The following is an 18,073-nucleotide window of genomic DNA, read 5'->3' as shown; positions in this document are numbered from 1 at the left end:
TTGTGTACAAGTTTTAATTAAAAGTTAATTTAAGACATTTTTTTTTTTTTACAGGCAACAGTATCAGTTGCTCACTCTGTACATTGCATTTATTAGACATCAACAAGGAAAAACAACATTTGGCACAAGAATGCCATTTTTTTTATTTTTGGACACATGAACACAAAATATCCCTGCAGGCTAAAAAAAATACATTGCAAATTGTACACGACCAGCATCTTATCGCAACATGGGGCTGCTAACCCATAACAGTTTAGAAAGAGTACCTCGTATTGCTATAGACATACATCCAGTCCAAATTTAATAAAATACAATTTTAAACATTACAAGTCTAACAATATAGAAACAAAAATTACATCATAAGTCAAAATGAACAAATGCAAACATTTTACATTGAAGTTTCAGCCTCTAGACATAGAAATATGAAAACGTCAATAGCAAGGTATAAGAAAATCTGTAAGTGATATACAAGATCTTTCCTCAAATTCACAAGGAAAAAACCTTGTAGTTGAAACAGTATTGATACAATGCCCGCCAAACTCTGCTTTCTTAAAATGAAAGCAGAGTTACTCCCTTGCTATTGAGCAAGAAAAATCCTACAGCACATCCACAAAAGTAGTTGGGGGGGGGGGGTGGATTTTGTTAAATATTGTATCTGAACAAAAGCTGCCTTTATCCATTTGAAGAGCAAAGCTTTTGATACAGGTAAATAAGCTCTGACACTCGTGTCTGGAACAAGATAAGGTTCTGCATGAAGCATGTCTGCCTGTATATCACAACCTTTTATGCCCTTTGGATGCTGCTATAGGCATTACGCTAAATTGTGGTACTTACAGTAAGAATAAATAAGCCAGGCTGTCCAAACACTTGAGACAGGCTAACTAGTGATTTCTAGAGCTTGTTCAGAATTCAGCTGTTTGCAAAGCAAGCAGAACTGGTTTGAAAATGGGGTTTCTGCCATTTTTTGTTGTTTTTGAAATGTCAACCACACCCTCCCCAACTCTTTAAACTTTGCTACATTTAAAATCTTTCACACCACATAGCTAAACAGTGGCCAACAGGCTTTATTTATAAAAAAACCAGAACACCCTAAGAACTACATCTACAGAATGCACATCTTCCCATTGATTGACACATGCATAACGATTCAGTCAGTCCCAAGGGGTTAATTCAGATCGTCAAGCTCAACCTCTAGACTCAGCTTTCAGACCAGCATACAACAGCATTGCTGAAACTTTGATCTTAGTTCTGACCAAGCAACAGTCCGAAACTTAAATGCTCTTCTCCTCTCAAAGTGACAGCACTGCACCCTTACCACTATTTCATTACAATGATGTTCTAACACAAGATTGAGTTAAATTTCTCACCATGCTTCCCGGGGCTAGCTGAGGTCTAACAATCTGTATAGTCTGAGGTTAACTACTTAGTCCAGTCACAGGCAAACAAAGGAGAGGCTCTCACTTCACTCAATCTGAACTAGGAGTGCTTGGCACTGGACAACTAACTGGTGATAAAATTAAGTATTTCTTACGCACCCTTGATTAAACCAGTTACATTCTTGCCTAGTGCACAAACCCAAACAACGATCTTTGATCCTATAATCTAAAAAGGGTGCTCAATTTCTCTTAAAGGTGCCAAAATTCTCCATATATGTTGGGTCAGTCAGAGTTCATTCTAAAAAGGGTTTTTTTTTGTGTGTGTGTATTCTCCCTGAATGAGTACTGAGAAAAGCAGCCATCTAGCTGAAGCAGCGGTCAGTCTCCCACCCACATGTCCTGATTTTATTACACAAGTGAGGTATTCTTTAAAAAAATTTTTTAAAAACTAAAAAGAATTTTTTTTTCAATCTAAACCTGTTCACAATACGTGCCAGGAGCAAAGCTTGCTTCAGTCCCATTTTCAGCAGAAAAGAAAAAAAAAGTTCTAACTTAATTTAATGAGACATACTACTTGAAAGCAGGTTATAAAACTGTCTGAAGACTAAGTTCAGTGTACTCTGGTACCACTGAAAAACAGCATTTAGAAATGTAAACTTTAACTTATTTACAAGCTTAAAGACTGAAGGAAACAGCATTTCATATTGCTGAAATTTTGAGGGGGCTGGTTCCTAAGCTTTGGAACAGCAGACAACTTAGCAGCAAACCCCACACTAGTATCAGAGACCACAGTGCAATCATTGGACTTTTCAAAATTTTGTTATCAAAGTAATGGTGTTAGCTAGACTAAGTAATGGTGTTAGCTAGACTAAGTTTAGGAATAAGTTTTTAATCTGTGCTAACTCATGTTAACACTAAAAGGAATCTAGTTGTAATGTACTATGTTTGTGGATTCCAAAAGTATTCAGTGAAACCAAGACCCTCTTCTTTATTACACATTGCAGTTGAAAAAAGCCAAGCAGATTGAGGAAAAAAAAAATACCACTAATTTCTAGGCTGGGACAGAATCAGTGTATTAGACTTACACTGGTTAAACATGCTGTTTGAATGCAGTTGTGTGTGCAACCTAGATTCCCAGGGGAAAAAATTTAAAATGCTGGTACAAATCTTTAGGTTGCCTGTCACACAATACATTTAGACTGTACAGATTGGCAAGCCTTTCCTACATATAACACCCAGTTTCCAAGCTTATAAAAAAAGTTGTAGACAGGACACCAACAGTGAATATAAAACAGTTAAAAATAATCCTTAAAAAAAGCATGGAAGTGCGTCTTTTCTAATTAGTTTCAGAAACTGCCAAACTGTGTGTTCAGAAAACGACACGAGAATGTTGGTTAAACTCATGCACAATCCTCAGCTAGAAAATTACACTGTTTGGGAAGGGGGGGGGTTAAAAAACAAATATTTTATTGCCAAAGTTAAACCTTCTATGAGAAAAAAGTTTTAAAATCACTTCGATTTATCAAACCACACAGCAGCATAAAGTGGGCACTTTTTGTAAAAGTTTGCAAAATATCTAAAAGCTAATTTGGGTTTTTTTTTTTGTTGTTTTTTAATCATTTTTAGAGGGGTAAATGATGGTTCAGTACTTGTTACGATACCATGGCAGTATTATTTGTAACCATTATAATTAAAATGTACTGACAGGCATCACTATCTGGTTATGTTACACATTCACAGAACAAGAACCACCTAGTTGAACTCGCAGTATAGTGCAATTGCTTTGCAGCCAAAGTCTGCAGAGATTAAAAAGATAATTAGTAAAACTGACAAAAAAACTGCAATACCTGCGAAAGTTATGTTTGTTAAAAGGCATTTACAGTAGTGAAGTCTAAAATCTCCATTAAAAAAATCTATGGCCCCACACAATAGAACAATTACATTAAACTGGAGTAAAACATTTTGCTATAATACGCATACTCACTAAGCAGTGCATGAAGACAGGGAATCAGTCATCATGATAAACTAATGGGATGAGAAGATAACTTAAAAACCATAGCTAGCAAAATATTCAATAGAAACCTTTCGTGCCAAGTCCTTTAAAAATTTCAGGATGATCGGCCTTTTGCTCTTTGAGGTAAAAATTCAGTCCAATGCATCAGAAAAGACAGTCTATGAATTTGTTACACAAAATAATGAAACAAATGGCTCAATTGTGTTGGTGCATCAGACATTGCTGTGAAGCACAGATTCAGTGCGACTGTTCAGAGCTGCTGGTAGTGGGCAGTCTGAAATAAATTGGGCCCTGACTATAGCAGTAGGCATTCAAAACATTTCAGGACTGCATGGGTGGTTGGTTTTGCCTCATCTTCCCAGATGCTCTCAAGCAAAATACATTGTATGTTGAGTATCATGGTGGATCTGTACTGCCTTAGCCAGAGCCTGAGGATCACGGCCATTGCTCTGTCCTGACACATGGCTGCCCTCAGCACTGCAAAAAGGAAGACATAAACAGAGAACCGTGAACAATTGAGCCAAGCAGCATTTAACTAAAGCCTGTTATCTAGCTACCAAGACAATAACAGGTTACAGCTCCTCACCTGTCATGATCCTTGTCCACAAGATGGTATCTGGCCCTAAATGCTACCAGCCTAGCATAGTATGCAGGAGCTGGAATAGAGACTGATCGTGTACACCGGACATACGTGTGACACAGCTGATACGTCAACAGCTGTAGTTCATCTGCAGTAAAACAGTTGTCATCCCACAAGACCTGATAGTGGGAGGGACGGCTGGTTCCCTGTGGAGAATAGATGAGCATTCAGCTGGATCACATCAACAAAAACAGAGACATAGTATTTAAAGGTCAATACACTGATTGAAGATTTAAAGAGTACAGCGCCAAACAAAACTGATGCAATTTTTAGTCTGCTAAACTATAAATAGAAGCAGCATTACTCATCAGGACAACTGTAAGGATTCACTCTCAAGCCTCAGTACAGCAGAGCTGAAACATTACCTGAATTCCTGCGTGACTACAGAGGTAAAAGTCAAATTCAGAAGGATGTGTTATTGTGCTGTCCACAGTAGTGCCTGCTGGTACATTGCCACTTTTACCCACCTATTTGAGATAAGATTATAATTAGTCCACACTTTTCTTTGGAAGTGACCCCAAAATATCTCCTAAAGTAGGCTTCTATTTTAAGCTATTGGAGGATTTACTGCTCAAAAAAGTGGAAAAATATTAAGGTCCTTTATACAGGAAGAATGAAAATGTTCTCAGGGTTCATTTTTAGAAACTTCGCCAAATCCAGCTACTGCATAATCAGAGGGGAGATAAAATTCTTGTTAGCACCATTAATATTGCAGAGTGGAATAAAGCCTATGCTAGTAATTCAGGAACAGAAAGTGCAAGTGCTCTAAAATGAATTCATTTCACACCCTTGTTTGCACTCACTCCTCAGAGATCCATATTTTCAGGCAAACCTGAGATCAACAACTTTTTAAGAAAGTTTCCTTAGTTGTCTTGTGGATTTGTGACACAGGCAAATCTCACAGTTGCATCTAGAGACAAGAGAGGCAACAAACTGAATAACTGGAGTGTGTCAGGAATCCCGGGCTATAAAAACCCAACCTACACACCCAGATAGAGGAAGAGAGGAATATACTGTACGCTCACCCCAAGAGGGGCTAGAACAGGACACCCCATCTGACTGCTTGATTTAGAGCAAGGGAGGAAAAAAAAAAAAAAAAAAAAAGAGAAGTTGGTCAACCCCATTTTGGTCTTGTAGAAAAAGCCTGTCCCTGCACAAGATTGCTACTATTTGTACAGATTAATTCTGTTCCAGTGTGTGAGACGGATTCTAACCAAGCCATCTACTTTCTCATTGCCATTATCTTCTTGTTTATATATGCCCAACACTACTTGCCCTTTCAGTTTTGTCAGCGCAAAACAGTCTGGTGTGATGCCTTTTCTGTACAACGATATAAGTTATTCCTGGTCTATAATCTTCTTCCAAACTAATACAGGCCTTCCGGATTGCTATAAGTTCTGGCCAAGCTACCTAGAAATAGAAGATTTAAGTATTAGGTGTTGAATTTGGCATATATAATACTGTTCTCATTCTTTTCATGAACAAACGCCACTTCATAAAGAACACGTTCAGAAACACTGTACCTGTACCCTGTGTTTTTCCCCTGGAAAGCACTATGAAACTGCAAGTTGTCTCATTAAATAAACATAATCCACATATAGATTCTGAAGGGCTGACCTCCACTCACAAGCAAAGAGAAATCATTAGACAATACCTGTTTCATTTGCCCTTCTGATACTCCCCCTCTGTAGTAAATGATCCTTGTAGGCTTGAAACGAGTGGATTTGTAGAACTGGATCAATAGTTCTCGCACCATGTTAGTCAGGTCCTGTATCACCTCCTGACTGTATAGCAATTCCTGGGAGGTCTCCTGACGGGAGGTTTGCACGCGCACTGTAGCACAATAACGGCTAGGATGGCCATCCATGCTGCCTACTACAGCAGCAATAGATGGCTTCTTTCCATCTCCAGCAGGAGGGTGAGTGACATCTGCTCCCAAAAAGATCACTGGCTGCTGGAACACCGAGGGCCTGTTTAATGTGATTAAAGTTTATTAAGAAGTAATAATAAATAAAAAAAGGAGAGGGGGGAGAAGAGATGAGGAAGGAAGAAAATTACAGCAAAGGAAGGTATATCCAAACCATTCTACAAAACTGAAATTGCACCAGAATCTTTAAGGAGCAAGGTCTCTGCCTCAAGCTCTTAGAAGTCCAGAGACAATATAAAAAGCAGAAAGGAAAGGACCAGAGGTAAACAAAGTTACAAGCATGTATCCGCTCTTTCAACTAGAGGGAAAAAAAGCAGTATGTTTAAGGAGATGGTAGACAGACTGAACTCACAAGTATGGAGAAGATAATTAAAAAGACACACGGAAAATAAGCCTTTGTCAGATTGTTTTCACACATAGTGCTGGACACCTTTAACACTACAAATGTTCTTCAGTATATGGCTTACTAGGCAGATTATGAATAAGGAAGCATTTTTATCTGTCTGCTTTAGACTGGGGCTATGTACTGTTGGTAACACGCTTATTTTGAAGGGTATAATTTTAGCTAATAAAACAAAATAACATCATTTTGCCTGCCTTCAAGGAGGGATTTAATCTCACCTTTGATGAGGTACAAGTACATTGTTGATTCCGCCAAGCTTTGCATTTATCTTCAGACAAAGGTTGGACAGTGTTTGTGGTGAGGTTTTCACCACATTCTTTACCTGAACACACTGAGTGGCCATTCCTAGAAGAGTGTCACCAACCCGTTTTACTTCAGCTGTAACAGAAGAATAAGTGAGTGGTTCAATTACCTGAACAATCAGTGGTTCCTTCTGCTGTTTCTTATTTTTTCTAAATGGTGTACTAGTGTGCTTAAGGTTGCAGTGACAAAAAGCCCATTCTTTGTACTTTTTCGGTGTACTTGTATACAGCCAGTCTCCTAATCCCCCCTTTTAAACGAAGATAGTGCCTGTTCTTTCTCATGAAGTGCATAATGAGATGTCCACTTACTGTACAACGACCTAACACTTTACAATCACCATTCCATACCATACACAGGTGTCTTTCCAGGCAAAATCACCACAATCAGCTGCAGACCAACGTAAGTCAGTTTCAAGTGTTTAAACATGGGCTCCACACTGTCTGCTCCCTGGGCGTATTTGCAGAAACAGGGCTGCCCCTGGATTGGCATCCCTGCATCCTTGGAAATCTTACGCAGCTGGTCAGTAAAACTCCTGTGAATGAAATATAAGTGGATTTGGCAAGTGAGACTGGATCTGGTCTTTTTGCTGGTATTTCACTTTCCACACATTTAAGTTGAAAATTCTGATGTAGGTTCCCAATCTAATATTGATGCTCTGATAAGTTACTACTTATCCATCAAACATATCTGAACAATATTACAACCATAATTTTTGCTGAACCATTTCAGTGGTTCAAGTGGTTCAAGCCTTTGTTCTTTGGGATTCTGTAAAGCAATTTGAAGGACATGGAAAACAATCTACATGGTCTGGGAGGCAGTTAAGGTTAACATGACAGACAAATAGTTCAGGATTTCAGATGAAAGACTACTGCCAGTTATTTGCAAAAATAGCAAAATTCAAGCAGAATATAATCTCCAGAGCAGGAAACCACCTCAGGGGTAAGGAAATTAATCCTTTTCCTAACTTGTCTATTAGGTTATGAATTCTGTCAGTCTCCTCCCAAGCTGTAAATATTTACAACATTGCAGAATTATTGTTTCTTTTTACTGCTGGATGCATTAAAATTGATATCAATATACAGCACAACATCTTTCAGAAATATGGGGGAAAATAAACCCTAAAATAGTCATCTTGAATAAATGGGAAAATACTTACTTTAATAAGTCTTCCCTGCATTGTTTTTGAGGAGCAAAGCAGGCAACAGCCCAAACTTTAATCTCAATGCCAGCATAGAACTGTTTCCCTCTCATGTCCCACACACCTTGGTTTGGTGTAGCCACAGTCTTGTTCTAGGCAAAAATCAAAGGCAAATTAAAAATAAAGCGCTGCTTCATGTTGACTACAGCAGAACAGCACTCAGACGCATGCAAGCCTTATTAAGAAGATTTATGGAGCACTTAACTGATTTAAATCATATCTTTACAAGAGATCAAGTACTCACCCTGCCTCCATATTGCAGCATTGGTGCTGGTAAAACTCTGCCCGTTAACTCTGTCATTTCATTATGGACAACAATACCAAACTCCTTCAGATATGGATCAGGTCCACCAACCATACTATTACTTTTTACCTGGTGAGAAGAAAGTACTTATGCAACTAAAATAATGTTTCATGTGGCTCTACTGTTTACGTAACAAATAGACTTCCTATTTTAACAAAATCAGATTTTTTAACTTCCGCAATTCTTGGTTTTTTGGATTATCATCACATATGCTACAATGCTTCTGAAAGAGACATATAAACAGACAAATGCAGACTGTTTAGATGGGGAGAAACACAGAACTTAGTTGAAACCTCTTCAGCCGTGTTTTTACAAAAAAAAAAAAAAACAAAAAACAAACAAACAAAAAACCCCACTATTTTCCATATATCCAAACCATAACTTACTAGTCTACTGATTTCTTCCTGTCGGTCCGGTGCAGACCTTGCAGTTGCTTTAATCATAGTTGATGTCTGATTGTCTGTTAGCTTCTTGATACATCTCTGGCCCGCCACAATGTTACATACCTACAGAGCAACAGAGTTAGAGCTGGCATGATACCCTTTAATAATACACATATCACAACCCAAGAGTAGCAAAGTTAGATTCTTACTTCAAGTGGTAAGTATGTGTGTTTCTGTTCCTGTCCTACTTGAAGACAGGGAAGGTGCGGATATTTTAGCTGCAGACTGTACTTCTGCTTAAAATACTGAGCTACTGTACACTCCATAGCCTGCCCATTTTCCAGCTGCAGAGGAAACCTATAAAGGATATTTGCTCTGGTTAAGCTTTTCACACTTTTTACCTTAAAAAAAATCTATTCCAGAGTAGTAACACTTAAAACATTTGTTTTTCTTCATTATTGGATCTTTTCTTTATGAAAAGATTTTATAGAAAATATACTGAATTTATTATAGACAACTCAAAAATTATAGCCTGTAATAACTATATTTAAAAGCCAGGACAGTTTTAATTTTCTTGTGCTGAAAGAAATAAAGCAGTGGTCTAAACACACTCTATTCCTCTACTTCACTAAAATGAAGCATTCTCTTGAACCTGCAAGGCTGCTTTGCCTCTAAAATCCACCGTTCTTGCACAAATAATATATAAAAAACCCCCTCTAATCTCACAATCTTGAAAATCGTTTAAAAAAAGGATGTAACATACGTCTGATGACTAGCTGGTCGCCGAGTAACATTGCAAACTCGGTATTTTCTCTTCATCTGGCCACAGTGGGTAACCTCTACTTTTAGACCTGAAAATCCAAGACAAAAGTCACCGAAATAAAATCAGACGTAAGAGTCACCCTTGAGAAAGATGAAAACAAAAAGGAACAGGCTAGCTTCCAGAATGCCTGTGAATTTTTATTACAGTATAATATTATCAAGTTTCCAGTATTTTGTTGCAGGGCTATAAAACAGGCCTTTACCTCTGATTTCTTTGGTAAACTTGACACGCTGGGAATCTGTTAGAGGTTTTGTTTGTTCATTGATGTTCTGAATGTCCAAGACCTCACACATGAACTCAATGATAGGCTGGGCACGATAGAAAGCAGTTGCTGACACTAAGATTAAAGAAAAAAAAAAAAAGACATTAATTTAGAAGCAGCAAGAACTGTTACGTAACTGGTACAGAAGTTTCTACGTACCGTCAATGTTGAGCATCATGTTCCACATAGCAGGCCTGACAGACTGGTGGAAACCAAACCAGACCTCCCTGCCACCACCCAGAGGGTGATAATAACCTTCAGGGGGGGAGAAGAAGGAGCGACCCACAGGAGTGTACCTAAACAAACAACAACAAAAACCTCTGATCATTCCTGTCTAATAAACGCTTTTACACTAATTCCTATAGTGTTTAAAATACCACATTTCTCCAGTACGTTAGAACTGTTAGAACTAACTTCTGGAGTGTCATACAAAAAAACTTTGCAGACAGAGTGGTTGGAAAAGCCACAGTAAATTACTGTTAGAAACATGACCAGCACATACAAGTCCTGAGTTGAGATCAGATTTCCTTACTCTGCTGCAAATTTGTAAGGCAGGCATTGAATTACACAACAGCATCACTCATTCCTTCTACAGCAGAAGCAGCAGAATAGCAGCAAGTAATAACTAATGAAAATGTAAGTCAGACAGAAGACTAAACCAAAAAAGAAGATACCAAAATAACCCACCTCATGGAGGGAAGATGCCGTGTGATTACATCAAGTGCCTGTACAGAATCTTCAGGAACTTCATTCAAATGCCCTGCCAGAGCTTCCAGCAACAACTGAAGGCTGACTACTGACACCCACTGAATGGATACTTTAAATGTCTGGTCCTTCCCCTCTCCTGGAAGTGTCACCTCCATATCCACCTTACACAGGCAGAATAAAATAAAGAACAAACCTCTGTGATAGACTGAAGACTACCACAAAACTAAGCAACATTGTTTTTTTCTTGGATATCCTCTGAATGTACATTCGTGATGATTACTTTGCATAATTCTCTTAAAATATTGCAATCAGTTAGTTTTCTTAGGATTTTGAAAACTTGTAATTTATTTATTTGAGGAAACTGCACTGAAGTACCTTTACGTGTAAATTTTTAGCAGTAATTAGTATGGTAACATCAAAGCTCTGGAGAACTGTGAGTCATTTTTGTACGTCAGCCAGTTAATAGCAAGATGATGTTCTGTGTCCTTAACAGGAGGGCAAGAAACTCTTTTCAGTCAAAAGGAAAAATCATTGGGAAACGCAAATTTCAGTTTTTAACACAGTACTTGAAATTATTCTCACACACCATTAACCCAAAGGGTAAATGTGAACTCATCCTATGTACTCCTCCAGGCATTGTACCAGCAATAACCAGATCCCTGGAGAGAAGAGTAAATGGAAGTTATTTACATTTTGTATCAGGACCTTTCAATAGATATTTCAGTCTGTCAGAACATGGGTAGAACATGCCAGAGAGTATGGCCCAGAACATTAAGGGCTAATACACCTGATTTAGCTGTTAACAGCACTTGTGCCATAAGTTCTTGTGGAATAAGAGGATATATCTCAACAGCACAGCCAAACCAGAACACCATATTTGTCAGCTATAACTACTTTATCATTAGCGATAGAACAAATATTGTAACAGAGAAAAAAGCAAGTTGCATCAGGGTGTAAAACCTCCTTGCAGATGAAAAACCATAATGCAATAGTTCACACTATCACGGACAAGCTCACTGACAAAAGAGCTAGAGAATTAGAAAACTGAAGATGACAAACCTCAGTAGAGCATCTAATTTCTTAGGGAACCCTGACTGACACCACCTGTAATATCCAAACCTATACTAATACATTTAGCAGTAACTTTGGTTTATGTCAATAAAAGAACACTTTTCAAGCTAAACTGCAACATTTTTTTTCCATAAAAACTTAGAACTCCTCATAACAACACTTACTCTATCCCGGCCAATAGGTAACGGGTGTGCAGTATACATGTTCCTTTTCCCATCGTATCCAGGCTGCCGATCACCAAATATCTGCATTTTGAAGTGTCTCACCATAGTATCCACCACTTCTCTACAGAGGGATTTATTGAGTTAGGTTGGAGCACAGGAAAATTCAGCAATGACATTACACAATTTAAAATTATGCACTTGTGTTTTCTTAAAGGAGCTGGGTATCAGAAACAACAATGAACTTGACTATACCCAACTTTTTAGCAGACCCTAGAGTAGAATAAAGACCTCCAGACTAAGACACCTAAGTTTCAACACACATGCAAGTGTCTAAGCTCCCATTACTGTCAGCAGAGATACAGGCAATGCAGACAGCAGAATCTGGACAGCTGTACAAATATAAGAGCAAATACAAGCATCTATCTTCAGGTTAGCTGAGGTGTTCTATAGATTAAAATGACTCTACTGAAAAAATACCCATTTATGGACACCTAAAAACGTTGGTGTCAGTCTCCATGCTGAATTCCTTCCTCTCAGGTGCTAACAGAAATCTTTGTATAAATAGATTGTGGAACAATTATTGGGGATATTCGCTTGTAGACTAGAGAATAAAAATAGCTTTAGTTTAAGGCAAGATTCTTCTTTATAATACATTTTTAGTGCCTTCTGTATAGCAGTCCAATTCCAAAAATCTGAATAAAAATAAGGAGAAGGATAATATTACATCTCAAGGAAAGATTAGGCAGCTCCTAAGAGCAGAACATATACAAATTGTCCTTTAGCAGCAGAAAAAAATTCTAGGATGTACAGTTGCCTTAAACTGAGGAATCTAAACATTTTTTTATTAAACGATTCATACCTGTTCACTCTTCGGGGGCGTTTTTCTGGTTTGATATCTACATCATAGTGATAAACATCAATCTTAGGAATCTGAACCTGAAAATGATTGGCTAGCAGGCGGATGGGTTTCCCAACAGTTCCTAGGCCAGGGCGACGGGGTGGCTGGAAAAGGCTTGCTGGAGGCCCTGTAAAAGTCAAATAAATATGTATGAGATATAATTTACCATTCACTGCAGTATCCTTTCAGGTGTTCTTTAGTTGAAAAGGCTTTCTGACAGGGCAGAAAAATCTTATGTAGCTTTCTGAGGTTGCAAATCAAAGTGTTCCAAGGGGCTCATGGCCTTTCAACAGCTCTAATTTTCCAGGTACAAAACAACAATGTATTCCCCATTAGCGTTAAATTTCATTCTCAAAATTTCAGTGATGTTTACTCATGTCTGTCGTTTATGAACTTGACAGAATCATGAGATGGAATACAGCCATTTACATTTTTTTCTTATATATATATAATATGGCAGCATAAATATAAATATTTATATATAGATTCCTACTATCATTCATAGTGATGAGTGATACACTTTTTCACTATAGACTTAAAGTTTGGAAGTTAATGATAGTCACCCTTGGCATACTCGGGAAATAAACCCCCAATTTTACCTGAAAGCTGATATGATCTGGAAGTGGAGGAAAGGATATACTTATTCTAAACTAAATTAAAAACACATTTCCATATAGACAAAAGCAATTTTGTCATTTCCTTTACATCATGAACATATCACTGCTGTTAACAGTGAAATACTTTTCAACTGGAACACAATTTCGGCAAATTTTAAATTCTAACAAAAAAAAGAGGAATGCGAAAAAAGTTTAGGCTTTTTTCTAAAAAGAATAGTAAGGAAACAAGCATAAAGACAAGTATGATCTCTTAATAGATGTGAAGAAGGTAACATATTTGGACAAAAATAATAGCTTCAGAAAAAAAGAGTTCTAAAGAAGAAATTAGAGGCTTAAGAAAGTACTCAAACACAAGCTAGTCACTCTAATCTTTAGTTAATTTCCTCAAAGTGTAAGATCTGAGATACCATGTTAACAAGATTAAACAGACCTTAAAAAAAAAAACAACCCAAATCTATCACAGCCTCAGCTGACACTGCACACAGATCAATTTGAATTAATATACTTTCATGTTTTTTCTATATCTGCCAGTACTTGGTGTAACAGAAGTTTCTTCTCTCCATTCTATAGACAGTTTCTTGTTGCCAGTGACATTTGTTGGAGTAGCAAAGAGGAGGAGGAAAAAAGTATTAAAATATAAGAATGCAATAATAAAGTAATAACATAACTTAGGACAAACTTAGTATCACAAGGCTGTGTCAGCCTGGCAGTATCCATTTAAATCAAGGGCTCATAGTTTGTATCAGAGGAGAAGAGAGGAGACAGGATGAAGGAGAAATAAGCTCATTTTTGGATAAAATTCAATGTGCAGCAATAAACTTAAGACAATCCTAAACTAAACCCGAGACTATAAATCCAGGGAGCTTTTTATGCATTGGTTCTTCAGGCCATCCAGTGGCTACTAGCATTACCAATTAAAATTAAAGATTTGAGGATAGAAACCCCGAAGTGTTTTAAGGGCATGTAAGCAGATGCAGCCCATTTGACAGATCAGTTCTCTGAAGTCATATAGCACCGTGGCTCTTGTGCCAGACATCTAACATGACAGACACCACTGACTTTGCACTCACATGAATAATTGTAACCCATCAACAAGAAGTTCGTAATGCTGTAGTTAAACCGGTTGTGGAGTACAGTTAGTACTTTTAAAAACTACAGCTATCCACACAAGCATGAATCATCAAGGGCAATCAAAGTTTGCTGTGCTTATTTGGATACTAGGGAGATGATCCATTAATCCTGTACTAATTAGTCTGAAGTAGTGCGAGTGCTGACCTCCTGCAAGAGATTAAATGATAACTGTTTACCCATTTTGCTTCTTCAGTATTGATAAATTTTGTAAACTGACATGGCAATACTGACCTAGGCCAGTTTTGTCAAAAGGAGACGAAAGTTACATCATCTTCCCTGAAATCTTTTAAGAAACAGCTTCAAACAGAATAAGCTAGAAGTCATCTTCTTATTTGAAAAGCCAGGCTTCCTTACAAGTCACACTGATTTTACCACTCTAGCCTAAACAGCCCAGGCAGGGTTAAATGTGCTGTTACTCTTGATTTCTTCTATCGTGTGTTGATCATGCACAATTAACCCTCAACCAAGTTGCTTCAGACAGGAAGTAGTTTTACAAAACTAAAAGAGGATCTACTTCTAAAGCTAAAGTCAGAGAGTATCTACTGCAGCATGTATCAGTACATTGGAGAGTTAAAGCAATCCCCCCACTAGCTATCTTAAAATATGCTTCTGGAATTCATTTGGAATTGCATCTTCATGTTAATAACCATTTCCTATTGCACCAAAATGAACAGTACTTCGACTATATCAATGGTTTGATCACAAACATAGCCGGTAAGACACACAAGGCCACTTTGGTCAAGAAATACATCTTGCAGACACAGGTAAATGCCACACGGGAAATAATGCTATCATTTAACCACAGACAGTTTAAAAAAATAAAAAAAAATCTTTTCAGAAAATATCAACTTAAACTCTTAACAGTAGCCTAATGTCAAAAAGTTAAAACTTGACAGCTGCACAGTTCACAACACTGGCATGCTGTGAGCAGTTAGTGCGTACAGTTAAAAACCCACACGTGTTTTCCTGCCTCCATGCTGTTGCTGTTCCAACTCCAAGCCGCTTCCACGCCTAGAGCCCAGGGGCCGCACTCGGGGCACTATCCCGTGCGCTCCCACGAGGGCAGGGCGCCCCGCAGCCCGCACACACAACTTCTGCCGCTGGCAACCCGCTGCGCTCCGCGGGGCTCACGCACACCCGCCCGCCAAGTTCGGCGGCGCGGCCAAGTTCCTCGCGAAAGCAGGAGCCCGGAGCGCCGGGCCGGGCCAGGCGGAGGCCGGCGGGCAGCGGCGGTGCGGGCGCGGCCCGCGGCGCGGCCCCGCTGCGCGCCCAGGCCGCGGCGCCGCGTCCGGGCAGCCCCCGGCGGGCCGCGGCCTCCGCCGCTCCGCTCCGAGCCCGGCCCGGCCCGGCCGCCCGAGCCTGACAGGGCCCGCGCCCCGCCAGGCCGCGGCCGCCCGCCCGCGCTCCCCCCCCTCCCCCGCCGCCCGCGGCTCTCACCGGGTCCCAGCGCTTCCATGGCGGCGGCGGCGGCCTCGCTGCGGTCCCCCCCGGCCCCGACGACCGCCCCGGGCCCCGCCGCCGGCCCCGCCGCCGCCGCGTAGCGCTTGATCTCGGGAATATTGGCTGCGGGGTGGGGGCCGAGGGGGGGGAAAGGAGGAACAGCGAGGGGTGGGGGGGACGCGGCGGCGGCGGGGAGCGGTCTCGGCGCTGCGCTCCGCCGAGCGGCGGCGCAAACAATCCCCCCGCCGCGCCGCGCCGCCGCCGCCGAGCCCGCGCGCGCTGCCGCCGGCACGCGCCGCCTCCCCCTCCGCCCGCGCGCGCGCGCGCCGCCCGGGCAGCGGCCGCCGGAGGAGGAGGAGGAGGAGGAGGAAAAGGCCCCTGCACGCTGCCCGGCGCCGCGGGCGCGCGCGCTCCGCCCCTGCCGCCGGGGGCGCGCACGCCCGCACCCCTTCGGCGCCGGCGCCGCAACAGGTGAGGGGCGGTGCCGCCCTCGCAGCTCCGCCCCCGCCATGACGGTGCCGCTCTGACAGAGCCGCCCCCGCCATGATGGCACCGCCCCCGCCATGACAACGCCGCTCTGACAGAGCCGCCCCCGCCATGACGGCACCGCCCCCGCCATGACAACGCCGCTCTGACAGAGCCGCCCCCGCCATGACGGCACCGCCCCCGCCATGACAACGCCGCTCTGACAGAGCCGCCCCCGCCATGACGGCACCGCCCCCGCCATGACAGCGCCGCCCCGACAGAGCCGCCCCCGCCATGATGGCACCGCCCCCGCCATGACAACGCCGCTCTGACAGAGCCGCCCCCGCCATGATGGCGCCGCCCCCACAGCGCCGCCCCAGACCTCCCCCGTCTCCCGTCTCCCCCCAGCGTGTGTTTTAGGGTATTTTTGTCACGAGAAGCGAGCGGTTTTCCCCAGCGCTCCGCCCTCGGAGGTGGAACTCGGCTCTCCTCCCGCACAAACCCCTACTTCTTTCAGACATTTCTGCTCAGTAAAATTCCTCCACGGGCTGTACTGAACTGCAAGGGGAAAGGGTGTATTCACTTGGGCCCTGCAGAATTTCACAAGTTTAATAATTAGCTCTCCAAAAACCTAAAGCTCGGAAATAGTGACGCCACATTACACAACATGCTGCCTAAGCCCCCCGGCCCGCGGTAACAGCCGCTGCTGCTTCCTCCGGTGCTCTGCTGCGACCCAACATTGGGGAACTTGCCCAACTTAATCACACCCAGTATAACTTCCTACACCAGCTACACAGCATTAGTTGTATTTAGAACACCTGAAAAATAACATATGTAAAAGTCACCATGAACAGCTGCAAATTTGAACATTGTTTATATCTCTGTGCTGTAACCAGGGCCAGCACCTCCACTAGCAAATTTTGTGAGTGAAAAACGCACTGATAAGTGTAACAGGCTTGCTTACCAGGGCTAATGATTGATGTCTACCCAGCAGCTAACAGTTGACACAGAAATCAATAATAATTATGAGATGTCACTCAGAAGCTGTCTGAAAAGTCACTGCAGTAGGGAATTGACTGGTTTGGTTATTAAACTCTTGGTGTGCATTTTACAACTAACACTATATATCCCTTTTTGTGCCTTTTTTGGTCAATCTCTTTTCCTCCTTCCACCAGAGAAGATCCCATGGGCTGGCTTCAACAAGCACTGGAAAAGGAGTGGGCTCCCAAATAATAAATTCAACAGGCTTTATTATTTTTAATTAACAGCCAAGGAGAGGCCATTGAAATAGCACCCTTTACTGCAGAAGTAACTGCTACACCCTCTGTCTTGCATAGCCACAGAAGAGAGATAAGGCTGAGGGTGCGGGTGCACCTTGAGAAAGAAAAGGGCTGGCTGATGCAGGATTTCAGGTGTTCAGGTGCAGAGGACAGTGGGGGGGCACTAAAATCAAGGGGCCTGCCAGTGCTCTGCTTACTGAGATGCTCCGTGAGCACCACCAAGGCATGCAGCATAACCTAGTATTTTTGGTTTTGTTACCTGCAGTTTAACCCAGTTTGTCTCTGGTTTTTCAGCCCATTTTGGGGAGCCAGAATCTAAATAAAGGGGTTGCTGATGCTTTGCTTTTTAAAAACCTTTGCTGTTTTAGTGAATGGCTTCCTTGCACATCCCACTTTTCTCTTGCTATTGAGTTCTGTTGAGCCAACAACTCTCAACTGACTCACAGGGTCAGAAGTCAAAACATTCCATAAACAATAAATGCCAAGTCCATTTTATTTGCATTTTTAAGCCTACAGGGTTTGTATTTTCAAGATCTTCTCCACAAGTGGAAGCAACAAAAATATTTTAAAATAAAATGAAATCTGAGAGTCTCATAATTGCCTGGCACTAGTTGAATATTTAAGGGAAACACTAGTACTACAAGACTTGTAACAAAAACTCCATGA

General features: G+C 41.4%; 1 protein-coding gene across 1 annotated transcript; it reads right to left on the bottom strand.

Moving 5' to 3' along the window:
* LOC134150195 (protein argonaute-4) lies at positions 1-15,898 on the bottom strand. The gene is made up of 18 exons (XM_062593864.1): positions 15,660-15,898; positions 12,436-12,601; positions 11,577-11,697; positions 10,321-10,502; positions 9,793-9,929; positions 9,574-9,708; positions 9,312-9,399; positions 8,758-8,905; positions 8,552-8,671; positions 8,106-8,234; positions 7,820-7,953; positions 7,011-7,195; positions 6,579-6,738; positions 5,685-6,000; positions 5,306-5,440; positions 4,396-4,497; positions 3,977-4,176; positions 1-3,867 (listed from the first exon to the last, which is right to left on the bottom strand). Exons 1-18 carry the CDS (start codon positions 15,676-15,678, stop codon positions 3,759-3,761), a joined length of 2,586 nt encoding a protein of 861 aa, XP_062449848.1. The 5' UTR covers positions 15,679-15,898; the 3' UTR covers positions 1-3,758.
* Positions 15,899-18,073: the final 2,175 nt, after the last annotated feature.

Source organism: Rhea pennata, chromosome 23 (assembly GCF_028389875.1).
Source record: "Rhea pennata isolate bPtePen1 chromosome 23, bPtePen1.pri, whole genome shotgun sequence".
NCBI classification, from domain to species: Eukaryota; Metazoa; Chordata; class Aves; order Rheiformes; family Rheidae; genus Rhea; species Rhea pennata.
The sequence above is the reverse complement of the archived record's forward strand: the minus strand, read 5'-3'. Positions and strand labels throughout refer to the sequence as shown.

Bases quoted from the DNA above. Each gene is read 5' to 3' on its own strand.
- LOC134150195 (XM_062593864.1), bottom strand. The intron at 10,503-11,576 runs GTAAGTGTTGTT...TGCCTGTGTAAG, and splicing joins TACCTATTGGCCGGGATAGA to GTGGATATGGAGGTGACACT. The intron at 4,177-4,395 runs GTAATGTTTCAG...TATTCTCCACAG, and splicing joins GTAGTCACGCAGGAATTCAG to GGAACCAGCCGTCCCTCCCA.